The sequence below is a fragment of the Wasmannia auropunctata genome, unplaced genomic scaffold (genome assembly GCF_000956235.1).
Source record: "Wasmannia auropunctata unplaced genomic scaffold, wasmannia.A_1.0 LD335634.1, whole genome shotgun sequence".
NCBI lineage: Eukaryota > Metazoa > Arthropoda > Insecta > Hymenoptera > Formicidae > Wasmannia > Wasmannia auropunctata.
In genome coordinates, this window is record NW_012027256.1 from 1,192,166 (window position 1) to 1,212,341 (window position 20,176).

General features: G+C 39.5%; 2 protein-coding genes across 3 annotated transcripts in view; one reads left to right on the plus strand and one right to left on the minus strand.

Moving 5' to 3' along the window:
• Nucleotides 1-20,176, minus strand: part of LOC105456563 (protocadherin-15) — a 111,169-nt gene that overhangs the window by 20,231 nt on the left and 70,762 nt on the right. The window contains exons 3-7 of the mRNA XM_011700704.1: nt 17,120-17,195; nt 12,938-13,003; nt 11,007-11,188; nt 8,035-8,157; nt 5,028-5,291 (exon numbers count right to left, since the gene is read on the minus strand). Of these exons, the coding sequence (XP_011699006.1) occupies nt 5,028-5,291; nt 8,035-8,157; nt 11,007-11,188; nt 12,938-13,003; nt 17,120-17,195 (711 nt within the window). The remainder of the gene's footprint in view (nt 1-5,027; nt 5,292-8,034; nt 8,158-11,006; nt 11,189-12,937; nt 13,004-17,119; nt 17,196-20,176) is intronic.
• Nucleotides 1-20,176, plus strand: part of LOC105456561 (uncharacterized protein C15orf61 homolog) — a 79,825-nt gene that overhangs the window by 14,886 nt on the left and 44,763 nt on the right. Inside the window, exon 1 of one of the 2 annotated variants that reach the window (XM_011700700.1) lies at nt 18,550-18,574. The exons of the other annotated variant lie outside the window; for it this stretch is intronic. The gene's annotated coding sequence lies outside the window, so the exon portion shown is untranslated. Of the gene's footprint in view, nt 1-18,549; nt 18,575-20,176 lie in introns of those variants that run through there. 2 annotated transcript variants of the gene reach the window in all.

A 20,176-nucleotide genomic window follows, 5' to 3' on the forward strand; every position in this document is an offset into this window, starting at 1 on the left:
TTAACTGATTTATAACTGCTTCTTTAATATTTATTTTTTAACTTTAATTTTGAACTTCTATATGTGTTATTTTATTACAAAACATGTGGTTAAAAAACCGTATCTATTCAACTTATTTCTGTGATTGAATTGCTTATTTTCAAAGTAAACAACGTTCATATTAATGTATGCACTTATGCAAATAAAAACTAAATTAATGACATATTGAGTAAGAACAGTGAGACGATAGAAATGATTAAAATGATTCAAATGACTTATAGGTATAATTTGACATTATGACTTTAACAGTGTAGACAAAAAAATCGCTGGATTTATATTAGGAAACACCGTAATCATCGGTATATCTGATGAGTGAGCGTGAGTCTTTAAAAGCGAGCCGGGTCATGCTGCGATTCCTCCGCGAGGATGCTGTAACCTGTGATTCTCGCCAGCGGAAAGTTACTCGGTTGCGTATACACGGCCGATAAGTGTCGCGATATCGATCGCCTCGTGATCCGGACACGAGACTCACAATTTGCGAGCTCTAATCCGGCAGTAGCGGCCCCGCGTGTACCTGTGCAGGCGAACAATGTCGCGAAGCGGGGGGAGGAGGCTTCGGCAGGGGCGATATGCAAATAGCTACAAGCGAACGGCAACGAGCAATCGGTGGCCTCTAATCTGGCGGGCCCAACGGTTAATGCCTTACGGTACCGCGAACGATACCGCACGCGTTGTGTGTGGTATCAAACAGAAAGATTGTGTTAGTTCCGCACCGGTGTTACCGTTACACGCGATCCTTTCCCTATATTTCGCCGGTGTATTTGCTCGATGAATTTGCTCCGACTGCGCGAGATTGCGCGAAAACTTCGCATCGGAAATATCGCAACTCCTCTCCATACTCCATAGTCGAGTTGTTATCTGCAAACTACCTTTACTCTGGTTCTGCTCGTGAATCGCTAGTGCACAACTAGTGTATTGGACAGTCATCATGCAGAATATGCTGAAGGCACTTTCCTGCATTTATTTTTCATCCGTGGATTCTCCAATTAATTTAAATGCAATTTCAATTTATTTAAATACAATTTTCATCCACAAACATTTTATCAAATGAAAAACAAGAAATCGTTATTTATTTTTGTCTTGTAATTTGAAAATATACAACTTGATTACTGATTTCTGTTCCACATTTTTACTCTGGCAAAAATTTTATTTCTGCGATTCTAATGTATTGACTATATACTGAAGAAGACTCAAAGCCGGGTCGAAACGTTTATAATTTTTGTATCTATTTGTTATAATATACACTTATATACGGAAAGAACAATTTTGCTGAATCCAGATTTGAAAATAATTTTGTGCGAAAGTCAAAATGATTGCTAGAATATCAAAACGTTTTATAGCAATATTTATCAGTTTTAACATTCCAACAAATTATTTTAATGATTTAACAAAAAATTATTTTCAGATCTGTTTTTAGTAAAATTTTTAGATCTTTCAACAAAAAATCGTTCTTTCCATGTACACATTAAAATCCTGTATCGACTCATATTGGCAATTTCCATTATCTGATTTATTTTGTACTGAGCTCTATACTTTTTAATTAAATTTGACTTTTGTTTTACACAGAAAAAATGATTTTTTGCTCTAAGGTCTAAAAAGTTTGCTGGATACAGATCTGAAAATAATTTTGTTAAACTATTAATAATGTAATTTTATTGGAAATTCAAACTACTCGTAGAATATCAAAACGTTTTACAGCAATGCTTATCATTTTTGAGTTTCCAACACAATTATTTTCAGATTTGTATCCAGCAAAATTTTTAGACCTTCTATAGCAAAGTTGTTCTTTCTATGTAATTTAATGAATTTTTCTTGGCACACATTTTTACCAGGAGAAAAGATTGATTTTAAATCGGTGATAGTCCGACAGGTACAAAAAGGAGTGATAAAACGTGAAACACCACATGGAGGATCATAAGCCGCACATTTTCCTTGTTTATCTGCAATATTCATGTAGCTTTATGAACGCTTGAAATACCTCGGCACAGCACGCTTCTAAATACGCGATTGATAGGAGTAATTAATTATTTAGACGTTGGATTATCTAAGCCGGGCGCGTAACAGTAATTAACGACTTGTCCGTCGTTCGCGCCGTTTGCGCACTTGTGCGAAACCGCAGAATCGATTAGTACCATTAAAATCATTAGACGTGAAAAAGGTCGTACACGCCGCATCCATACCTGGCCAGCGTGTGGTGCCGTTGCCGCCGGGCTGTAATACCGTTTAGCGAATGCGCGCCTGCAGGCCTGTACGTATATCAGTTTCTAATCTGCGACAGAGCACGCGGGACGTGTTTCGTACGTAGGAATCGTGTGCGCACGTAACGAAGCGTGCACGGGCACGTTCATCGCGCCACGCATATAATTATGCACGCGCGCGCGTTCGCGCGAGTGTTGGACTTCTCTCGGAATTATTGCGGTACGTTAGCGCGTGTGAATTACCGCTGAGATATCCCCTCAGCGGTAATACAAATGAAGGAATTCAGGAACATTGCTTTAATGTTATGTCGCTTCCCATACCTCCCATAATATGTTGCATTCTTCGACCTTATTTCTCGTAAATCGGGGTAGCTGAAATTGTGCCGCGTATATGTATGGCGCCGCTTTGATCAGTGAAATAAATTCTTATGTAATTTTCGTACGTTTTTTTAAATATTTTCTCGACAAATTTTACGGAGTCAATTCAAAATCTGTACACAGATACACGATTGCTCTTCTAATATTGAAGATTATAAGAAAATCACGAATGTACGACTATACTTTACAATATAAAAATTAAAATCAAGCTCGTGTATTACAAAAAAAGGTTTAACGGTCAAGAAACGAGCAATTAAAGATAAATAAATAAATAAATAAAATAATATTCTTTAATGTCATATCATAAAATTATAAAAACGTTTCACACTTCACACAGTCTTCATCAGTTCATTATAAATCAATTAAACATTAGAATTAAATAAGAGAATAATATCATATTAAAGTTCAACAGTAAAATATCGAATATAAGAAGGAAAAATGTTCGGTTTTCCTTTTCCTTCTTATATTCGGCATTTTACTGTTAGACTTTAATATGACATTATTCTCTTATTTAATTCTAATGTTATATTTATTTTTTATAAACTGATGAAGATTCTGTGAAGTACGAAACGTTTTTATAATTTTATGATCTGACATTAAAAGATATTCCTTTATTTATATATCTTTAACTGCTAATTTCTTGGCCGTTAAATCTTTCCATATTCTACTTTACAATATTTTCTCCGAGAAAGGAATCACGGTTTGGTCAGATAGCTAGTATGTCTCTAAATTGTTTGGTGCCTTCTTAGAGGACGTTCTATAACCTGAGACAAACTCGACCCGGCAAAGATAAAAGAGAGAGGGAGAGGGAGCTCGTGTGAAGGAATATCGTGAAAGGCGCGTCCCGATTACGTTTCGGATTCGAGAGGGCCCTCGAGATCCGGACTAATAGCACTCTCGAGGAAACGAGAAGTTGCGTGAAGGAGAAGCGCGATATGCTAATGCAAATATGGTTTTCCGATCGTCGCGCGCGGGTACAGTCAGCGTTGGTGTGACTCATCGGTCAGACTCTCTCCCGCTCTGTCCTCATCCCTCGACCCACACGACCTGACCATTGACCATCCCACATCCTCCCGTCGATTCGCCTCGTACCATTCGTGGCGTATTAAATTAAGGAAACACGCGCATTTATAAACCGATTAACTCACGCCAGCATGCGCGCGCACGTTTCGATCGCAGGCCACGACTGCATGAACAAGGTGGTTTACGTAAAAAAAATCGATGCCTCCCCGCGATCCGAGATTCAACGGCGGCGCTAAAAATTACTCCAGATCGTTGTTGCAGAGTGTGCTTATTATACGCGCGCGTGTTGGCCGTGCGCGCGCCAACAACGACCGAATAAAAGCAGCACAACATCGAGAATCGCTCGCAACAGGTGTATGAACGTTACGTAACGTAAATACCACGTGGATGACACATACCGTGTATGTACACCGAAGTTCTTGGACAATACCAAAGAGCTCTGTCTTATCTACGGATCAATTTGCAGTAGAGATTTCTCTTTAAAAAAGGAATTACCGTAATTAACCGTAAGATATCTTAACATTATACGTTTGTCGGACTCCGTTCTTTGCAAAATTGTGGTAACAATTTTGGTAACAAGAGCAATTTTCTTGCAATGCGGATCGTATTAAGAAAATTGCTCGGCTTATTTTTCATTCACTTTTCATTTATTATTCCCCGCGTAAAATCCTGCACTATTCCGTCCGTTGCGTCAATGTTTGTCAAATCGAGAACTCGATCTTAAAAGGACGACACAATAATTTACTAGGTATGCGCAGATCGTTAGATGATTACCGTTACTTCCTCGTTATTCGTGCGAGCATTTTCCACTGCTGTCGTACGGGTTTTCAGCTCGATGTCGCGCAGCGCAATCGCAACATATCGTTGTCCGAGCTCATTATGCTCGATTATCATACCCGACAGGTACGTATTGCAACGGTATACGTACGGCAACATGGCCGACAGTTTACTAGGTATTCAAAAATTTACAAGATACGTCAAAAAATTAGAATGACAGGCTAGAAAGCTTTCTAGCTAACAAAAAAATTCTTTTGCTTTTTACTTTTTTGCTTTGCGTAGAAAAAAAATTTATCAGATAAAGATAAATTATATAATTACCTCTAATAAATTATAACACTATTTCTATGCAAACCCTTTTGTTCCGAGATAATCTTTCAAATTATTTTCTAATTATCAATTTTTTTTTCTATTCATCAGACGATATTAACATGTAGGAAGCTGCTGATCCTGCATTCATCCTTCGACCCGCAGAACCGTTGCGTTAATTAAGTCTCGGTAGATCTGCGTCTTTATCTCAACGCCTGTATCGCCGATCTACTTGAACTCACTCACAATTCCAACGGCTTGCGATCAATTAACATGATTAGCGCAAGATCGAGAGAGACTCACCGATGCCAGGATGGTGACGAGATAACGCTGAGTCCTCTCGTAATCGAGCGTTCGATTGACCGTGACCTGTCCCTGATGCGGCAGATTGATGCTGAAGTAGCCGTACCCGTCGACGGTGGTGATCCTGTTGCGCCCGACGCCCTCGTTGCTGCCGATCCTGCTGCCGTCGCCGGGCGCGATCGAGTACTCGACGATGCCGTTGACACCGGCGTCGTCGTCGATCGCGTCGACACTCTTGAAAATCGTCGAGCCGACCGGGGTGAGCTGCAAGAACGAGAACAAACTTAACGTGTGGCACGTGGAGATTATTATTTTCAATACGATAATTCATCTCGCGTCTTTCTCGCGAAGAGGAGATGCGTATCTAGGCTAGGTGGAGATTGTGGCTTCCCTTCCGCGCCTCCAGCTGCGATGAGAAATCGCAGGACGATATATGTATATTCCGCCGCGAAATCGAGCGGGATTAAATTTATGTGGCGCGCTTTGCAGGGTTTCAGAAGCGTGGAGGGGGGGAGGGAAGGAAGAGAGAACGGAGGATCAGCTGGTTAATTGAAGGCCGGCGGGGTCAGACGCGAACCTCGGTCGTCGGGATTAATAATTCGACCGGGAACACGCCGAGTCATGGAACAGGCCGAGCAGGTTGTCCGCGCGCGCGGGAGAGAATCTACGAGGATGCGGGGCGAGACCTCGTTGAGGATTACGCGAAAATAATTCAACCGGCTTTTTGCACGCGGCTTTCGCCGCGTGCGTTTTCGATTAATCCGCGGAGATAAGACGCGACTACCGTGCGGCGCGAACGAAACGTATATATTCTCGTTCACCGGCGGGCCGCGCGATCGGCACTTCGCCTCGGTTGCTACGCGCCCGATACTCGCTGCACCTTCGCTTATCTAACGGGATCGGGTTATATACCTTCCTCAAAATACCGTGCTCCGCTTCAATCCGCGTGTCTGCTTCGAAGTTCTGTATGGGTAGAAATCGCCTACGGCTACGATAAAAAAAAAATAGCTACGGAATCCACACGCCGTAATAAACGTAACGATAAAAGTGGCTTTCTCTCATAATACAAGTTGTTAAAAAAACGACTCAACGTCTCTGGCTTTAACTGCAGCGAACGTAAGAATTGAACGTAACGACAGTAAACGGTACATGTTCACGATAGAGCTACTTAAGAGCCAGTGAGGAGAGTTAATTAGCATGTCCTCAGGATTAAAAATAAGCCGCAACCGTAATGACGTTCCCACGGAAAACGATTCAGGCAGAATAGTTCTGGTTACGACTGCGTGGAACTCATCGCCTCTCATTTACTTAGCGACGCGGCTAATTTCCACGAGCTTTTTGACGGCGCTAAACGAGCGGTGGTAAGAAAGCGAAGGTGGACGCGTTTCCGGCCGCTCGCGCAGTCATTTTCGTTATATTATTCCGAGAGGCGATTATCACCGCTTGTTCTCGCTCGTGCTCCCGCGTGTTCTCGCGACAGTACCGCGGTTGCCCCTGCGAATTAATTAGCTCAAGCGCAAGTCGACGATCTCGATCTCGATCTCGAGGAACTCCCGCAATTCCGCAATTATGCACAGCAGGTGGAGCAAAGGTTGTACTCTCGCCAAACATATATTTCGCCAGTTTCCACGGTAAGAACTAACTACACGCAAAGAAAGGATTAGTCAGCGCAGCTAAACTATAGCCGTAGAAGCTAAAATGAGCTTTAAAATAAGGACAGTTAAGTTAATATCGTTATTACTAAAGTTCAACTTATTAGTTGTTAAAATTTACAGCAAAAAATATTTGCTGCTAGAATCAAATGACGTTTAGCTATAATTCTATTGTGAAATATCTAGCAATTACAAAAAGCAATTTCAAAAGATCGGGACGGTGAGAATCAAAGAAGGCTACACACGAAAAATTTAAGTTTTGGAGGATTTCTCACGATTTATTCCTCTCGCAATTCAATTATGCTTTCAGATCTATTCAATACGCCAGGCGAAATGCCCGGTACCAATGTGCTCGTCATTCCCGGCATAACGGATCGCGGATGCGCGAAAGAAGAGAAAGACTGTCATCGCCGTTCGATCAACGACCGTCGATCTCGTCGACGGTATTCCCTGCGTGCCTATTCCCTCCATCTTGGAAAGAGTTTCCGTCCACTTAGCGACGTGACGAATCCACTTTCTTCGAAGACGCGCGCTGACTCGACGGGATATAATAGAGCATCCGCCACCTCGCGTCGATGACTCGCATTCGACACACTTTTAATTTCCGTAAAAATTCCGTCATGCACGCGATGGAAAACGTCCAGCGACAAAAGTCCGGCGCGGAGCGACTCGAGTGAAGGAACCGATGACACGGCCGCGCGTATTCGTGATTGCAAAAATGATTGTCCCGATGTTATTGCCGCGCGATTCTAAACTTCTCGCCGCGGCGAGCGTTATTATTTTTCGACGCGTGCAATCTCTCGAGATTCCGGAGCATATAGCAACGCTCCTCTTTATTTTCCGCGCAGTTCTACTCAATTAACGCTCAGCTGGCCGGAATATAATTATCGAACTTTCGCACAGCGTTAACCGCAAGTTCTCTTATCCGTCCGTCATATTTAGACGCATAATTATACAACACGCAGCTCATTATAAGTGTATGAATTTCCAGCTGCGCGCGTGCATATCCAACGCCGCGCGCACGTACAACGTAGCGCGACTCATTACGGGTATAAATTTACTCTAGCGCGGCGCGCGCGTACCGTGAATTACCGTGTTATGCCCGCATTTTCACGCTTGACGTTCTATTATTTCCTTAATACAAAACGCAATTTTCTCCGCCCATCCCCGATCTCTCCATTCGATTCACCGTAGGCGTCAAGGAACGACAGAGGAACTATCGATTGAAGCTGATTACGCGACTTGGAAGATGATCGAGCGGTATTTTTACAGCTGCGCAAGTATATATTCGATTACGAGATAAAAATAAAAAGCAGCTTTTCATTTAAGAGAAGGAAGCTCCTCCAGTATCTTACCTCCGGCACAGTCGTCTCGTACGGCGTGTTAATGAATTTCGGCGCGTTATCGTTGATGTCGGACACTCTCACTATCACCGGGATCGTCCGCTTCTTGTTGGTCGACTTCACCGTGCAGCTCAACTGAAAAAACGAATGAGTATTTTGTATCAAAGAATGAACATAAAAATTTGGCTCCTGGTCGCTCCTTTAACTGTCGCTAAACGCCGTCAACTGTCATTAAAGGAGGACTCGATAACGAGAATTTTAATAAAAGATATTAAAGAATTTAAATAATGTACACTGTTAAAAATGTCATGAAATTTAATGTATAATACTTGTGTAACTTATAACATTAAATTTTATTATATATTTTTAACAGTGCACATTACAAAATGTTGCCGCAATAAAGTAAGATGATTATTGTATGCTTATAAAATTTCTACAAATCACGAACTATGTAACTTTATATTATGTTAAACGCCAATATTTAATTAAGAGCGATAGAGTGTGTGAAAAGCTGCCTCTGAAGCGAACGGCATTCTTCGAGTGAAATAATAATCAATTGATCTCGCTCGGATTAATTTATTTTGATCGATTTAATTTACCATCCGCATATTAGGTTTCTATAAATTAATCGAAATGCGCCCCGCATTTCTGCTTCGATCGAACCTATCTCTACAACTATCTGCATTTCTCGGTCTCATTAGATCTTATCCACTCGTTCGATCAGCACAGGCTCTTGAAGTGTTCGATGCGGTACTCCAGACCTTTCACATTCCTCACACGATAGTGTCATAAGGCACAATGTGTATGCACAGTTTCGCGGATGCCGTAACGAGTCGGCGGAGAGAACGGCGTCTTCGAGTCTCAAGCGTAATCAGCGAGCAAATTAATTTCGCATAATTTAAGGACTATATAAACTAACAAAAAATATTTATATAAATTTAAATTGAAAGAATTAGGCTACCAAGAATAAATCAAATATCGTGAAGTAATGCCTATGCGAGTCGACAAACAAATGTTGGTATGTGTAATAATTTCTATAGTTACAATATTCAACCACATATAAACACCGCATTTTTGTCAGTCTTGAACACAATTCTTATACGAGGCTGGAATCCACTTGTAACGAGCAATTTAATATCTTTTGATGCTAAAATATGCATCTATAAGAATTCTCCCCTCTTCAAAATATATTTATAATTTAATGCGGTTTAATTCTATTTTTAAAAGAAATTAACTGGTTCTTTATTTCAAAAAAGAAAAAAGCAAAAATGTATTCCGCGTAAATATATTCGCAACCACCATTATAATTTATGAGAGAAAATGTTTCGTAAATAATTAACGTAATTTCTTTAGAAGTTACCTTACTTCTTATTTGAATTTTATTTAAAAATAAAACTGTATTTACTGCCGCGCGGTTTGACAATTGATGCAGAAAGCCGTTGTAGATTTTGTAACTTCCTTCGAGTGTTCTCGACAAGCTGGCAGCTTCCGCTTTCCGCGGTGAGTTTGCAGCTCGTTGACGGCGAAGAAAATAATAAAACATTTTACAGGCGGACAAGAGATCCTCTTCCGAGAAGCGGAGGAAGTTTTTTGCGTGCAGGAAAAAAGCAACGGCATCGTCTTAAAAGCGCCAGATACCCGCGCGACATGAATTAGACGTTTAGACATTTAATGATCGGTACAAGAAGGAAAAATTCACTTGAAAGGAACCGAACAATACGATTTTTTTTTTATCGCAGCCGCGAGGACTATAACTCAAGGAATATTGACACCTCGCTAGTGAAAGCTATTATTCGCTTATCTTTTAATATTTGTAGTTGAGCCGAGAGAGGGACGATGATGATACAGCTTCCTCTGTGAGAGGTTCGCCTCTATCTTTGCATTATTTTCATCCTTCCGTTATTACATATTATCCTTTGTTCGTTCGTTCGAAAGTCTCAATAATGGGAGCACTTCGTTCACCCGATATTTCCACCTGCATTCTCTCGCGATATCTAATTGACGATATTGAGGACGGTGAAAATTTCGATCGAGGAAGAAACGAAGGCTCTCGAAGCGAAGGATAATAATAATCGGAAAGCGCAAATCAGGCACCAGGAGGCTGAAGTTTTCGCGCGCATGACAAGTTTCTCTTTTCGCGCATCTTCGTTATTTATTACCCGGGATTTCCCGTCGCCAATGATTTTTATCAAAGTGGCAATTTGTCGCGCAGTGGTCCCCGGGTGAACCTTTATCGATAGAAAGCGGTTAAATGATGTTTCATAGTTCACGTTGCGTCGATGCGTCGCTCGTAAACTTTCTCGGACGGACGCGTTAGGAAGAAAAACTGATAGTGTATAGCAGTACTGCAAGCCTTTATCTGAACTTTCGACATTCGCACGACGCACTCTTGTTGAATTTCTCAAAAGCAAATTTGCCAAAAATGAATTAATGCCGTTTTGCACAGGCAAGACACGCCCAAAAATTGTATACTAGAGCATAAATATACAATCAAACCTCGATAACTCGAACTTCTATAATTTGAAAACTATAAGATGCAAAAAATCTGTATAAATCGAAATAAAACCTACTTTATCTCGAACTTATTTGTCATAACTCTTTTTTACTGGAATTTCGATAAGTCGAAAACTCTACAACTCGAAGATTTTAGCTCTTCTCTTGAGATCGAGTTATCGAGGTCCGACTGTACAAATGCAGTAATAAAGTACATCATACAATTTAAATCTGGGCTGAAAAGTGATTTCAATTTTCGAGAATTGGAGTCTAAGAAGATATGCATAGAGAGAATGTAGCGCTATCGTTATAATAATGCGTACAACAATTTTTTTAATATATGTAGTACATCTGTTCCTCTTTTGAGCCTTTTGAGCCTTTTGAGCCTACGTAAACCGCAACGTTAGTCCACTGTTACAGCGAGTTCTCTCTTAAGAAATTAAATAAATCAAGCAGGCTCTCGTAATCTTGCGAGATTAAGACTGTCTTACCTGAAAAACCACATGCGAGAGATTTTCGTCATCTCTGTCCAACGGCTCGAGAAGCTGCAGTTTTTTGCCGTTCAGTTTAAAAAGGGGGATCTTCCTTCCAGGGAAGATAAGCTCCAGCATGGTCTCGTTATAGGGATCGCCGGACACCGGAAGCTCTTCCGGCACGGTCTTCTGATCGATCGCTGGAAAAAAAAGGATAGCCGGCGGAGATGCGATTACCGTCGTGCACGTCGATTTATTTTATATCTGGGACAGCGTAAATAGAATTTTCAATAAACTGGAAATATACGAAACTCCAGCATGGCGATATACTCCGTGCCGGTCGGCGTTTGTCTGATATATCAAATAAACAATAATACATTTTACGGACGATGAAAAATTGCAATTTCTAAATGGACGATGCAGTAAAATTATCAAAGGGAGCGAGAATTAAAATTTTCAATTAATGTGTTTTATCGGAAAAAAAGAAATACAAAAGAAGTCATCAATTGTCAGTATCATGAAATACAATAATGATAGGAATAGCCATTTCGAGGAAATTGTTTTATTATTTGTTATAACACGACTTCCTCTCTCGGAGCGGAGATCAACCCATCTTCCATTCTACGTAATGAATGCTATCTCGGCGGCCCGATGTCGATCTCGGGCAGTATCTCATTAATGAAAGCCAATGCAATTTAATTGCAACGTATTGACTGTTACACACACATTTCTCGAATATTCCTTTTCTCTAATTTAAGTCATCATTCTCTATCGTTGTAATTACTTTTTTTTTACCAAAAACTAATTAAGCTTTCTATTACTACACTGTCAGACATCGTCCTTTAAAACGAATTTAACACGCAGCTTTTTATACTATTTCGAGTTTCGGAGATTTCCTTATTAAATTAAATTCGCTTCTCTCTCAATTTTAATATATTCAAAAATTTTATGGCATCTCTTATTTTTAATTATGTATACTGAAAACTGTCAAAAGCAGTCGGAATTGCATTAGCGGCTTTTAAGGAATAGTTTGAATTAACTGATATGAATGCAATAAATCTCTGAGTGATGGATGAAGATTAAGAATTCGATCCATTTCTATTTCCTCTAATCTCTTTTTGCGGAATGACAATCATTTCGAGACTTAATGCATTATGCGCGATGGATTATTATTCATTCGTTTAGTATAGAGTAACGAAGCCATTTCTCTGACAAAATAGAGACGGTGATAAAGTCGTCGTGCATTATGCATACGGCAGAGAAAGCGACGTAGTAGTTCAGCACTACAAGATGATTTCGAGAATACCAGGAGTTGACACGTTAATTCAGCTGAATTTCGTTAGTTGTCGATTAATTCAATCGATCCGCTAAACGTAATTTTCGCGTAATTGAATGATTTCGCGGGGATTGTATCAGTCGATACATGAAATCGAATCCGTTAATTCAGAGAATAATTCGTTTGCGAATGTAAATGCGAAAACTTATTAATGCAAAACCGTGTTAAACACGATGAATGTGGATCAAGTCTGAGATCGAATAAATTTATTAGTTAGGCACAGTTCGCGATGTGGAAAAGTATAACGGTACAAGTAGGAGAATAACAGACGTTGTTCGCACACGTTGAGTATAGAAATCAGTACGAAACTTTCCCCGCAATAAAAAATAATAAATTTATCATTTTATATTTATAGAATAAGTGATATAAAATTTTACTGAATAATTATGTGAAACAAAATGATAAAATAGTAATAGAGAGACATAAAAAGTAACGAGATCAGAGTTATGAGTATATGCAAGTATATCTGTGACACAGTGGCCTTTGTTTCTCAGTTGTAAAATATTAAATTTGCGTTTGTCTAAAAATCAACGCTTTTAAAGAGAGACATATACGAATTTAATAATATTCAGATAGTACGATAAATTTAAATAATTGAACACATCGCACTTACCATCTCCTCCGCTCTCTTCGATATCGAGGATGATGTTCGATTGTCCTCCTTCCACTTCGCATAAACCTGAAATGTAAAACATCGAAAGATTAGAGAGATCAATGTTAGTTCATTTATAATATAACGATGCTTAAATTAAAAAATGAACCAAACGTCAATTAGCCTTCAATCATTTTATATTCGCTACAGTAAAATTTTAATTAATTAATTTTAATTTAAATAATATTGGCAAAGAAAAAGAATATTTTTAATATCTTGTAATTTTAACGTAAAATTATAATTTTCGTTATAATATATAATATAACATTAATTTATAGAAGATCTCTAAAAGATTTAACCGTCATATATTATTACCGTTTATCAATGTCCTTTATTACATTTATGTGTACGATATTTATGTGCGATATTTATTTTACTTTATGACGATTAGAAAAAAGATTTATACAAAGTCGTAATACAAACATATAAATAAAAAAGTGTGTACGTGCGTGTGACTGAGACACGATGACCTGTCGTTCTAAGTTAATAATAGCTCTAATAACATCTATTACTTGTAATTACTCGCGCACGATTATCTATATAGCAAATATAAACTCTGTTTTTCACGATGTCGGACTTTGAAGCATTTATAGTTCATTCAACTAGTAAGGGCAATCAGCCGAGCGATAAAGCGAACCGTTACGACTATATTTCTACGATAGAAATGCTATATCGCTTCCCGTGGCGTGTACGAGTAGCTCGTGTGCGAATGCTCTAATTTCGTTCATGTGCTGGTAAAACTAACTGCGATAAAAAGGCGTGAAGTAAATGATTGCCGCTTGTACAACAAACTTGCCTACTACGCTTGCAGGTGCAAATAGAAAATAGATGCTTGTTCTTCAGTTAATATATTCCAGTAAATTTTAATTATACAAAATTGCACACACAATACGACATTTAATTTGGTAAGACATATTTAATGTTAAAAGATAAGAAACATAAAGAAAGCAACGTCTAATTAAAATTCAAGAAATATCGCCCTCTCCCTCCGAGGATTTCTTGAAAATTTAGAGTAGACTTCACTCACAGATAAAGTTACTTCCCGCCCGTACGCTTGCAATTATGACACCCTATCGAGATCAGTATGCAACTGATGCGCAATTTTCGCGTGTCATTAATTCTTAGTGCTCGCCAACACGCCCGCTCTCTCTCTCTCTCTCTCTCTCTCTCTCTCTCTCTCTCTCTCTCTATTTCTTTCTTTCTCAAACAGGTGCGAGAAATCGGCATTGACCGGAAACGTGACGCGCAAAACGCTCGCGTCAGGAGGAGAAGATTCCACGACGAGTATGCCAGCTGTTACGAAAGGGACCGGTCGACGACCGATTTTTGTCGCGGGGGCCTTGCAAACCGGATGAATTAATCGGATTGCACGTTAACGAACACGAGAGCCTAATTACTGACATGCTGCCATTACTGATGAATACACGTGGGTTCGTTACGATGCAAACTGATTTGCAGCATAACATGATAGTCTCACGTTTTAAACGCACCTCGCGCTCTTTCCCGACTTAATATCCTTGTCACGGCAGTTTAGCTAAATGAACGACGAAAGAACGACATTACGTTATAACAATTTCTTTAAGAGTTGCATTACAAAAGCAATATATTATTCAGATAATCGTTTAATTTACATAAGTATAATATGAATTAAAGTGCCAATTTTACGCCTTAATCTTTTGGTCTAACCATTTATATTTAATAGATAAATTGACTTTATCATTAAAATAGTATTTATATCAGTCTTTATTTCATGGTATTTGCCTACGAGATAGCATCTATAGTATTTGCAATTAATCAACATACGTAATCAATTAAAATCCCGAGTTTGGATAGATAATACAGTTCACACGATCTATTCGCTCAATATCGCACGTTCTCGCATATCGTCATTCGTCACATTGCGAAATCGTGCAATTTACACACAAGCATTCGTCATCGTCCGGCCAGTCACGTGCAACGTTCCCTGCCGAGCCCTCGTAAAGTCCCCCCGCATAAATCTTTCGTGACAGGCGGGCCACTACCGGCGAACCCCGATCATTTCTTCCCGCATAGAAAGTGATCGCGGCATTAGAAAGTGCATACTGCAAGAGAACGAAAGACGTCGTGTCGATTGCGACCCATATTTCGCATCTGCGCGCGAACGCGAACAATGTATCCAAGCAACGTTCTACGAAGATTCTAAATAATCCATTGATCGACATACAATCGTAAAAAAAAATCACCTTCGCCGTAATTCATGATCTCATATGATTTGTCAGTAGTATTTTCTTAGCAGATGTTTATCGTCGGAGCTGAATTTAACGCGTTTTTTTATCACAATTTCTGATAATTGCTTAAATTACATGATCGTATAACGCGTTTGAAATTGAAGCATCTTGGAATCTGTCATTAACGATAATTTGCCATAAAGCAGCTATGTACGATCAATTTCGATGTCGTGGGAATCAATACTAAAAGTCACAGGCGGTACCACTCCGACGGGGAATTTTTTCTTCTTTTTCAACGTCAAATCTATTACCGAGAAAATTGTACCTCGTTATGTGCGCACGTATTGGAAAAAGTTTCGCACCATCTGGATTTCCGCGAGGCCCGTATGGGTATATCGCCTTACGTAAGGGGAGACAATCTGTAACGTGTAAACTAAAATGGAAGTGAACAGCTGGTTCGCATTGATATAGATCGATAAAATGTAATGTCTGAAAAAAGATGAGAAAATTGTACTCCTATTGAGGATATTTAAAGCGCTGGTACACGACCATTACATTTTACACAGATGATGTAAGAAACCATAGTTAGAGAAAATGGATCTGTTAGTCGAACCAGATCTATCGCTCATACAGGACAATGCAGGAAGCAGACGTTGGCTAATTAGCAGCTTACATGTTACTAAACGCGCGTAAAATACCACGTTCGGCCCGTGATGATTCACGTTTCTTCAGCTCACGTTAAACCGTTGCTTTATAATGCCGCGAGAGAACCGCGCCTATATCTCTTGTCTGTAGGCAACGCGAATTATCGCGTCGGAATGTACTGTACGTTTTATCCCGTCTGAGCCGTCTGCACACCATTCTTTCTCTCTCTCTCTCTCTCTCTCTCTCTCTCTCTCTCTCTCTCTCTCTCTCTCTCTCGTGTACACCATCTCTCCATTTGCATATACGTAGCCGTTCGTTGCGTTCGCCACGGCTCACACCGTTTATTGATTCTTCATGAATCCTGCGTAAAGCTTGCATTTAATATTCTTCTTTTACGATCGTAACGTATAAAAAGAAAAAAAAGAAGGAAAGTCTGCTCGCAAAATGAGAGTTGCGCGGATTATTAAAGCTTAATTACATAACGGTGATAAATCAGACGCCGTCTCGCTCGATGAATAATGCGAGTTCGCGATTCGACGTATCGATATTATACGTGATGCAGATCGCTCCGCGGTGTTATACGACAGTAAAAACCAACGGGGTAGAACTCACACCTCCGCACGTGCCGTCGATCCGCCGCGCGCGGCGCGTTTATGCCCGGCGACACCGATAAAACAGAGCTTACACCATCAACCGTGACATAAGTAATTGGCAATCAGCTGAGATAGATTTACGCATGTGGGAAGCCACACGGTCCGAGCGTGATTGACTTTTACGCGCGAGCCGTTACTTCATTTTATTCCGCCCAACCGAGGGAACGTTTCGACCGGACGTATTTGTGAGAATTTTTTCAAGCTATTCTCAGTTACGTCATTAACCCTTTGCGGTCCTACATTGCGGGCTCGACTAAGCGTCGTCTACAATAAGACTTAAGATTTTATAAGTTTTAAGAAAACTGCAACCAATCATAGTCAATTATTCATCTTACGTGAGTCGCTGAATGCTTTGAAATAGCTTAACGCATAATTCATCAAGCATTTGATTATAAAAATCGGCAAACTATATATTTGGTTTACTTAATTACTTAATTATTTCTATAACTTTCTAAAAAAAGCCAAATTCATTGAAAAATTCTTTAAGTAATAAAATTTGTTAATTCATGTTAGACCGATTAGACAAAATTGAGAACGAAAAACTTGATCTTCGTTCATTTGCGAGTAACAACTTGGATTGCAAAGAATTGAAAAAATGTTTTTGATAACGGCAAGAGAAGTGAGTGATGATTACTTACCGACTTTAGAATGGGCGTGCCTGAGATGTAAAATCACGCATAGCAAACACCAAAACCAACGGTTCATTATTCTTGCCTGCGAAAAGAAAAGATCACAATAATTAACCGCAATATTATTAATATTTCAATTAGAATGTGCATATAATTAGGCAGATCGTAAATTATAAGATCGTGAAGAGATTTGCGCGTAATCAACCGTGTCTGATGAGATCTGTTCGCGATTCGTCAGAGATCATCATATTCATAAGCCATGCTCTTAACTGCCACCGTTTATAATGAACCTTAGTAGCTAACAGTAGCTTCCTTGCTAAAACATCGTGAAGCATGAGACACTTTTCGTCATGTACTCGCGACTTCATTGCGGATTACGCAACTCGTTCTAGCGTAGAGAAATGATGACAAATGACTTCTTATGTTCTTCGTAATAAATAACAAAATTTAAACCCGAGTAAAATATTTAACAAAATATAAATATAAATATAAATATTATTAGATGAGACTTTGCAATTAACTGCACTCATTTTTTTCAAACTGGTCGTAATCCAAAGCTTATATCAATATTATATTGCAGCTTTTAAATTTAAAGCCCTTAAATTTTGAAAAATTAAATTCATATGCGTGTATGTACAAATATATGTGTTGTAATACTAATAAATGAAATAGGGTAGTTTGAAATTAACGTATCTTACAGATATTTTACATTTTCGATGAGCGACGTTGAAATACGCTCTCGATGAAATTTTCGAACAAGCGGCGGGCAATATGCCATAATCTCCGATATTTCGGCGGTGCTCTCTAGGCGATTATCGATGCGGAAGGGATACGGTTGGAAGTTTAGCGGGACAGCGCACGGAGAGGATACGGACAGAAGCTTATCGGGGGCGCGTCCTCTCTCATGTGCGGAGACTCCGGAAGAATCTCTCGCGAGGGCCAGTGCGGGGATCGATAGCGCGCGGGCGGCACCGTGAGGCCTTATGCTAATGCGCCGTCGATCGCGCCGTGCGTGTAATAAGGCCGTGTGCCAGCGTGAATAAAATGCCGAACGAAGGGAAACAATGTTATCGGCTTCGCCTGATCTCGCATCACCTAGTCGCGCTCTCGGGTCTCTCATCACCACGCACTCGCGGAAGATGTAGAATTCTATCGCCGCGCCTCTCGTTTTAAATATGCGTGCTCCCGAGGGGAGACGACTGATCCACACAGTCATTTTGGGCATAGCGAACGGATTCGACCTCAATACACTACTTTGTGAACACCTTACAAAAACAATTTTTTTTTAATGATTTAAATATACAATTATTTAAAAATTGATTGATCGAAAATAGTCGTGAAACGGCGTATATATATTTTTTTAATTTCTGATGTTACACACGTTTTTGTAAGGTGATCTCGCAATAATAGGCGTTTGAGAAAAAGTGGAAGCAAGAGACTAATTTGAGAATAATAGGAATAAGAGTGAGTACAGGATTCACATAAACATGTTTGTACAGTATAAAGCAGGCTAGCGACAGCCCAGACTCATTTTTTATTTATATCCTCTAATTAAAAGGAGAATTAAGAACACGCGCGACGCGGTTCTCATCAGCACGCGCGCAAAGCATAATGATACCTCCGTCTTTCGTAAGCTTGTAATAACTTGCGAAAACGAGACACATGGTTCGCGCTAAAGATCCGAGGACGTGCGTCGAAAGATCCCGTACGTTACGGGAATTGCAAAAACAATCGCGGCCGCGGCGTAGTGCCGTCTGTGGTCTTCGGGATTAACTGTATCTTCTCCTCTATTAAATTATGAATTATTCCGTGTGTGTTTTTTTTTCTCTTTACGGAATATTACGAGCTGCGGATAATAACGCTAACAGTCCACATTTTACGAGTTCTTCCAATTCTTTTGTGCTAAGGCAGTCGTTACACGTTTTCCCAACGTGATATGAGAAAAATATATATTACGCTCACGTTTGCACGAGATAACGTACGTGTCTGCGATTTCGAGCGAATGTAATGGACAAAAAAGATCTCGAAAATCGAGACACGAAAGATTAAATGAGCTGCCGCGCAGTTTCGCGGCGAAGGATCTCGCGTGCCTCGCTAGATCACGTAGTCACCTCGCACCTCAAATTAGACTAACGCCCGGAGCGTCGTTCGTGCAACTGTCTCGCGTGTGCAAAAATCTCTCGTGCATGCAACAGTCATGCATTCGCATATTTTAATCTCACGCTAGACTCTCGTAGTCTGTTATCTCGATTGGCCCTGGAGTTACGATTTCCGTTGAAGAAAAAAGAAACTTATAGTAACTAGATCTTCACTAAACTGAGTTATGAAAAAAATTTAGGATGAATTATTCGAATCCCAATTTATAAAATTTGGGATTTTCAAGATAAATTATTTTGATTTGCAGTTCATTTTTTTCGGAAGAAACAGTTTCGTCATTTGATGAAATTTGAATAAGTGATTCGTATAATTCTACATTTCGTAATACAGTAACTATACAAGTCTGTATTAATTTAAGACGCTTCTTTATAGACTCTGATTAATGCGATCTTTCTTCTGCATCTTAGATTCCATTTGCAATTGCCACAGTAATCGGGTGATTTTTGTGGCTATTGCAAATGCGAAATATTTTTAATATTTTATTATTATACTCAATGCCTTTCACTCGAGCTTCTTTGAGGAGCTCGCGTGAAATCAAGAGAAACCGAGAAAAGAGTTCACCGAGAAATAAACTAAATGAATGCGAAGCAAGTCATGAAACTGACAGTTTAAAGATTGCAAATGAAATTTCTTACGTCAGAAAATAAGTCCGAACTTATTGCGGTTGTTTTATTATTTATTTTCTTCTTGCATGATAATTAAAGAATTAAATCATGATTACACACGGATTATATAAGGATAAGAAAATATTCATGTTCAATTTTGTATTCGTTGTACGATATGTATATTTACGGTGCATTTTAAATTATCCAACAGTTATATCGTAACTCCAATTTTTATCACTGTCGCTAATTATTATGTACGTTTAGAAGATCATATCAATTCCAAGGCGAATTAATTCTGCACCTC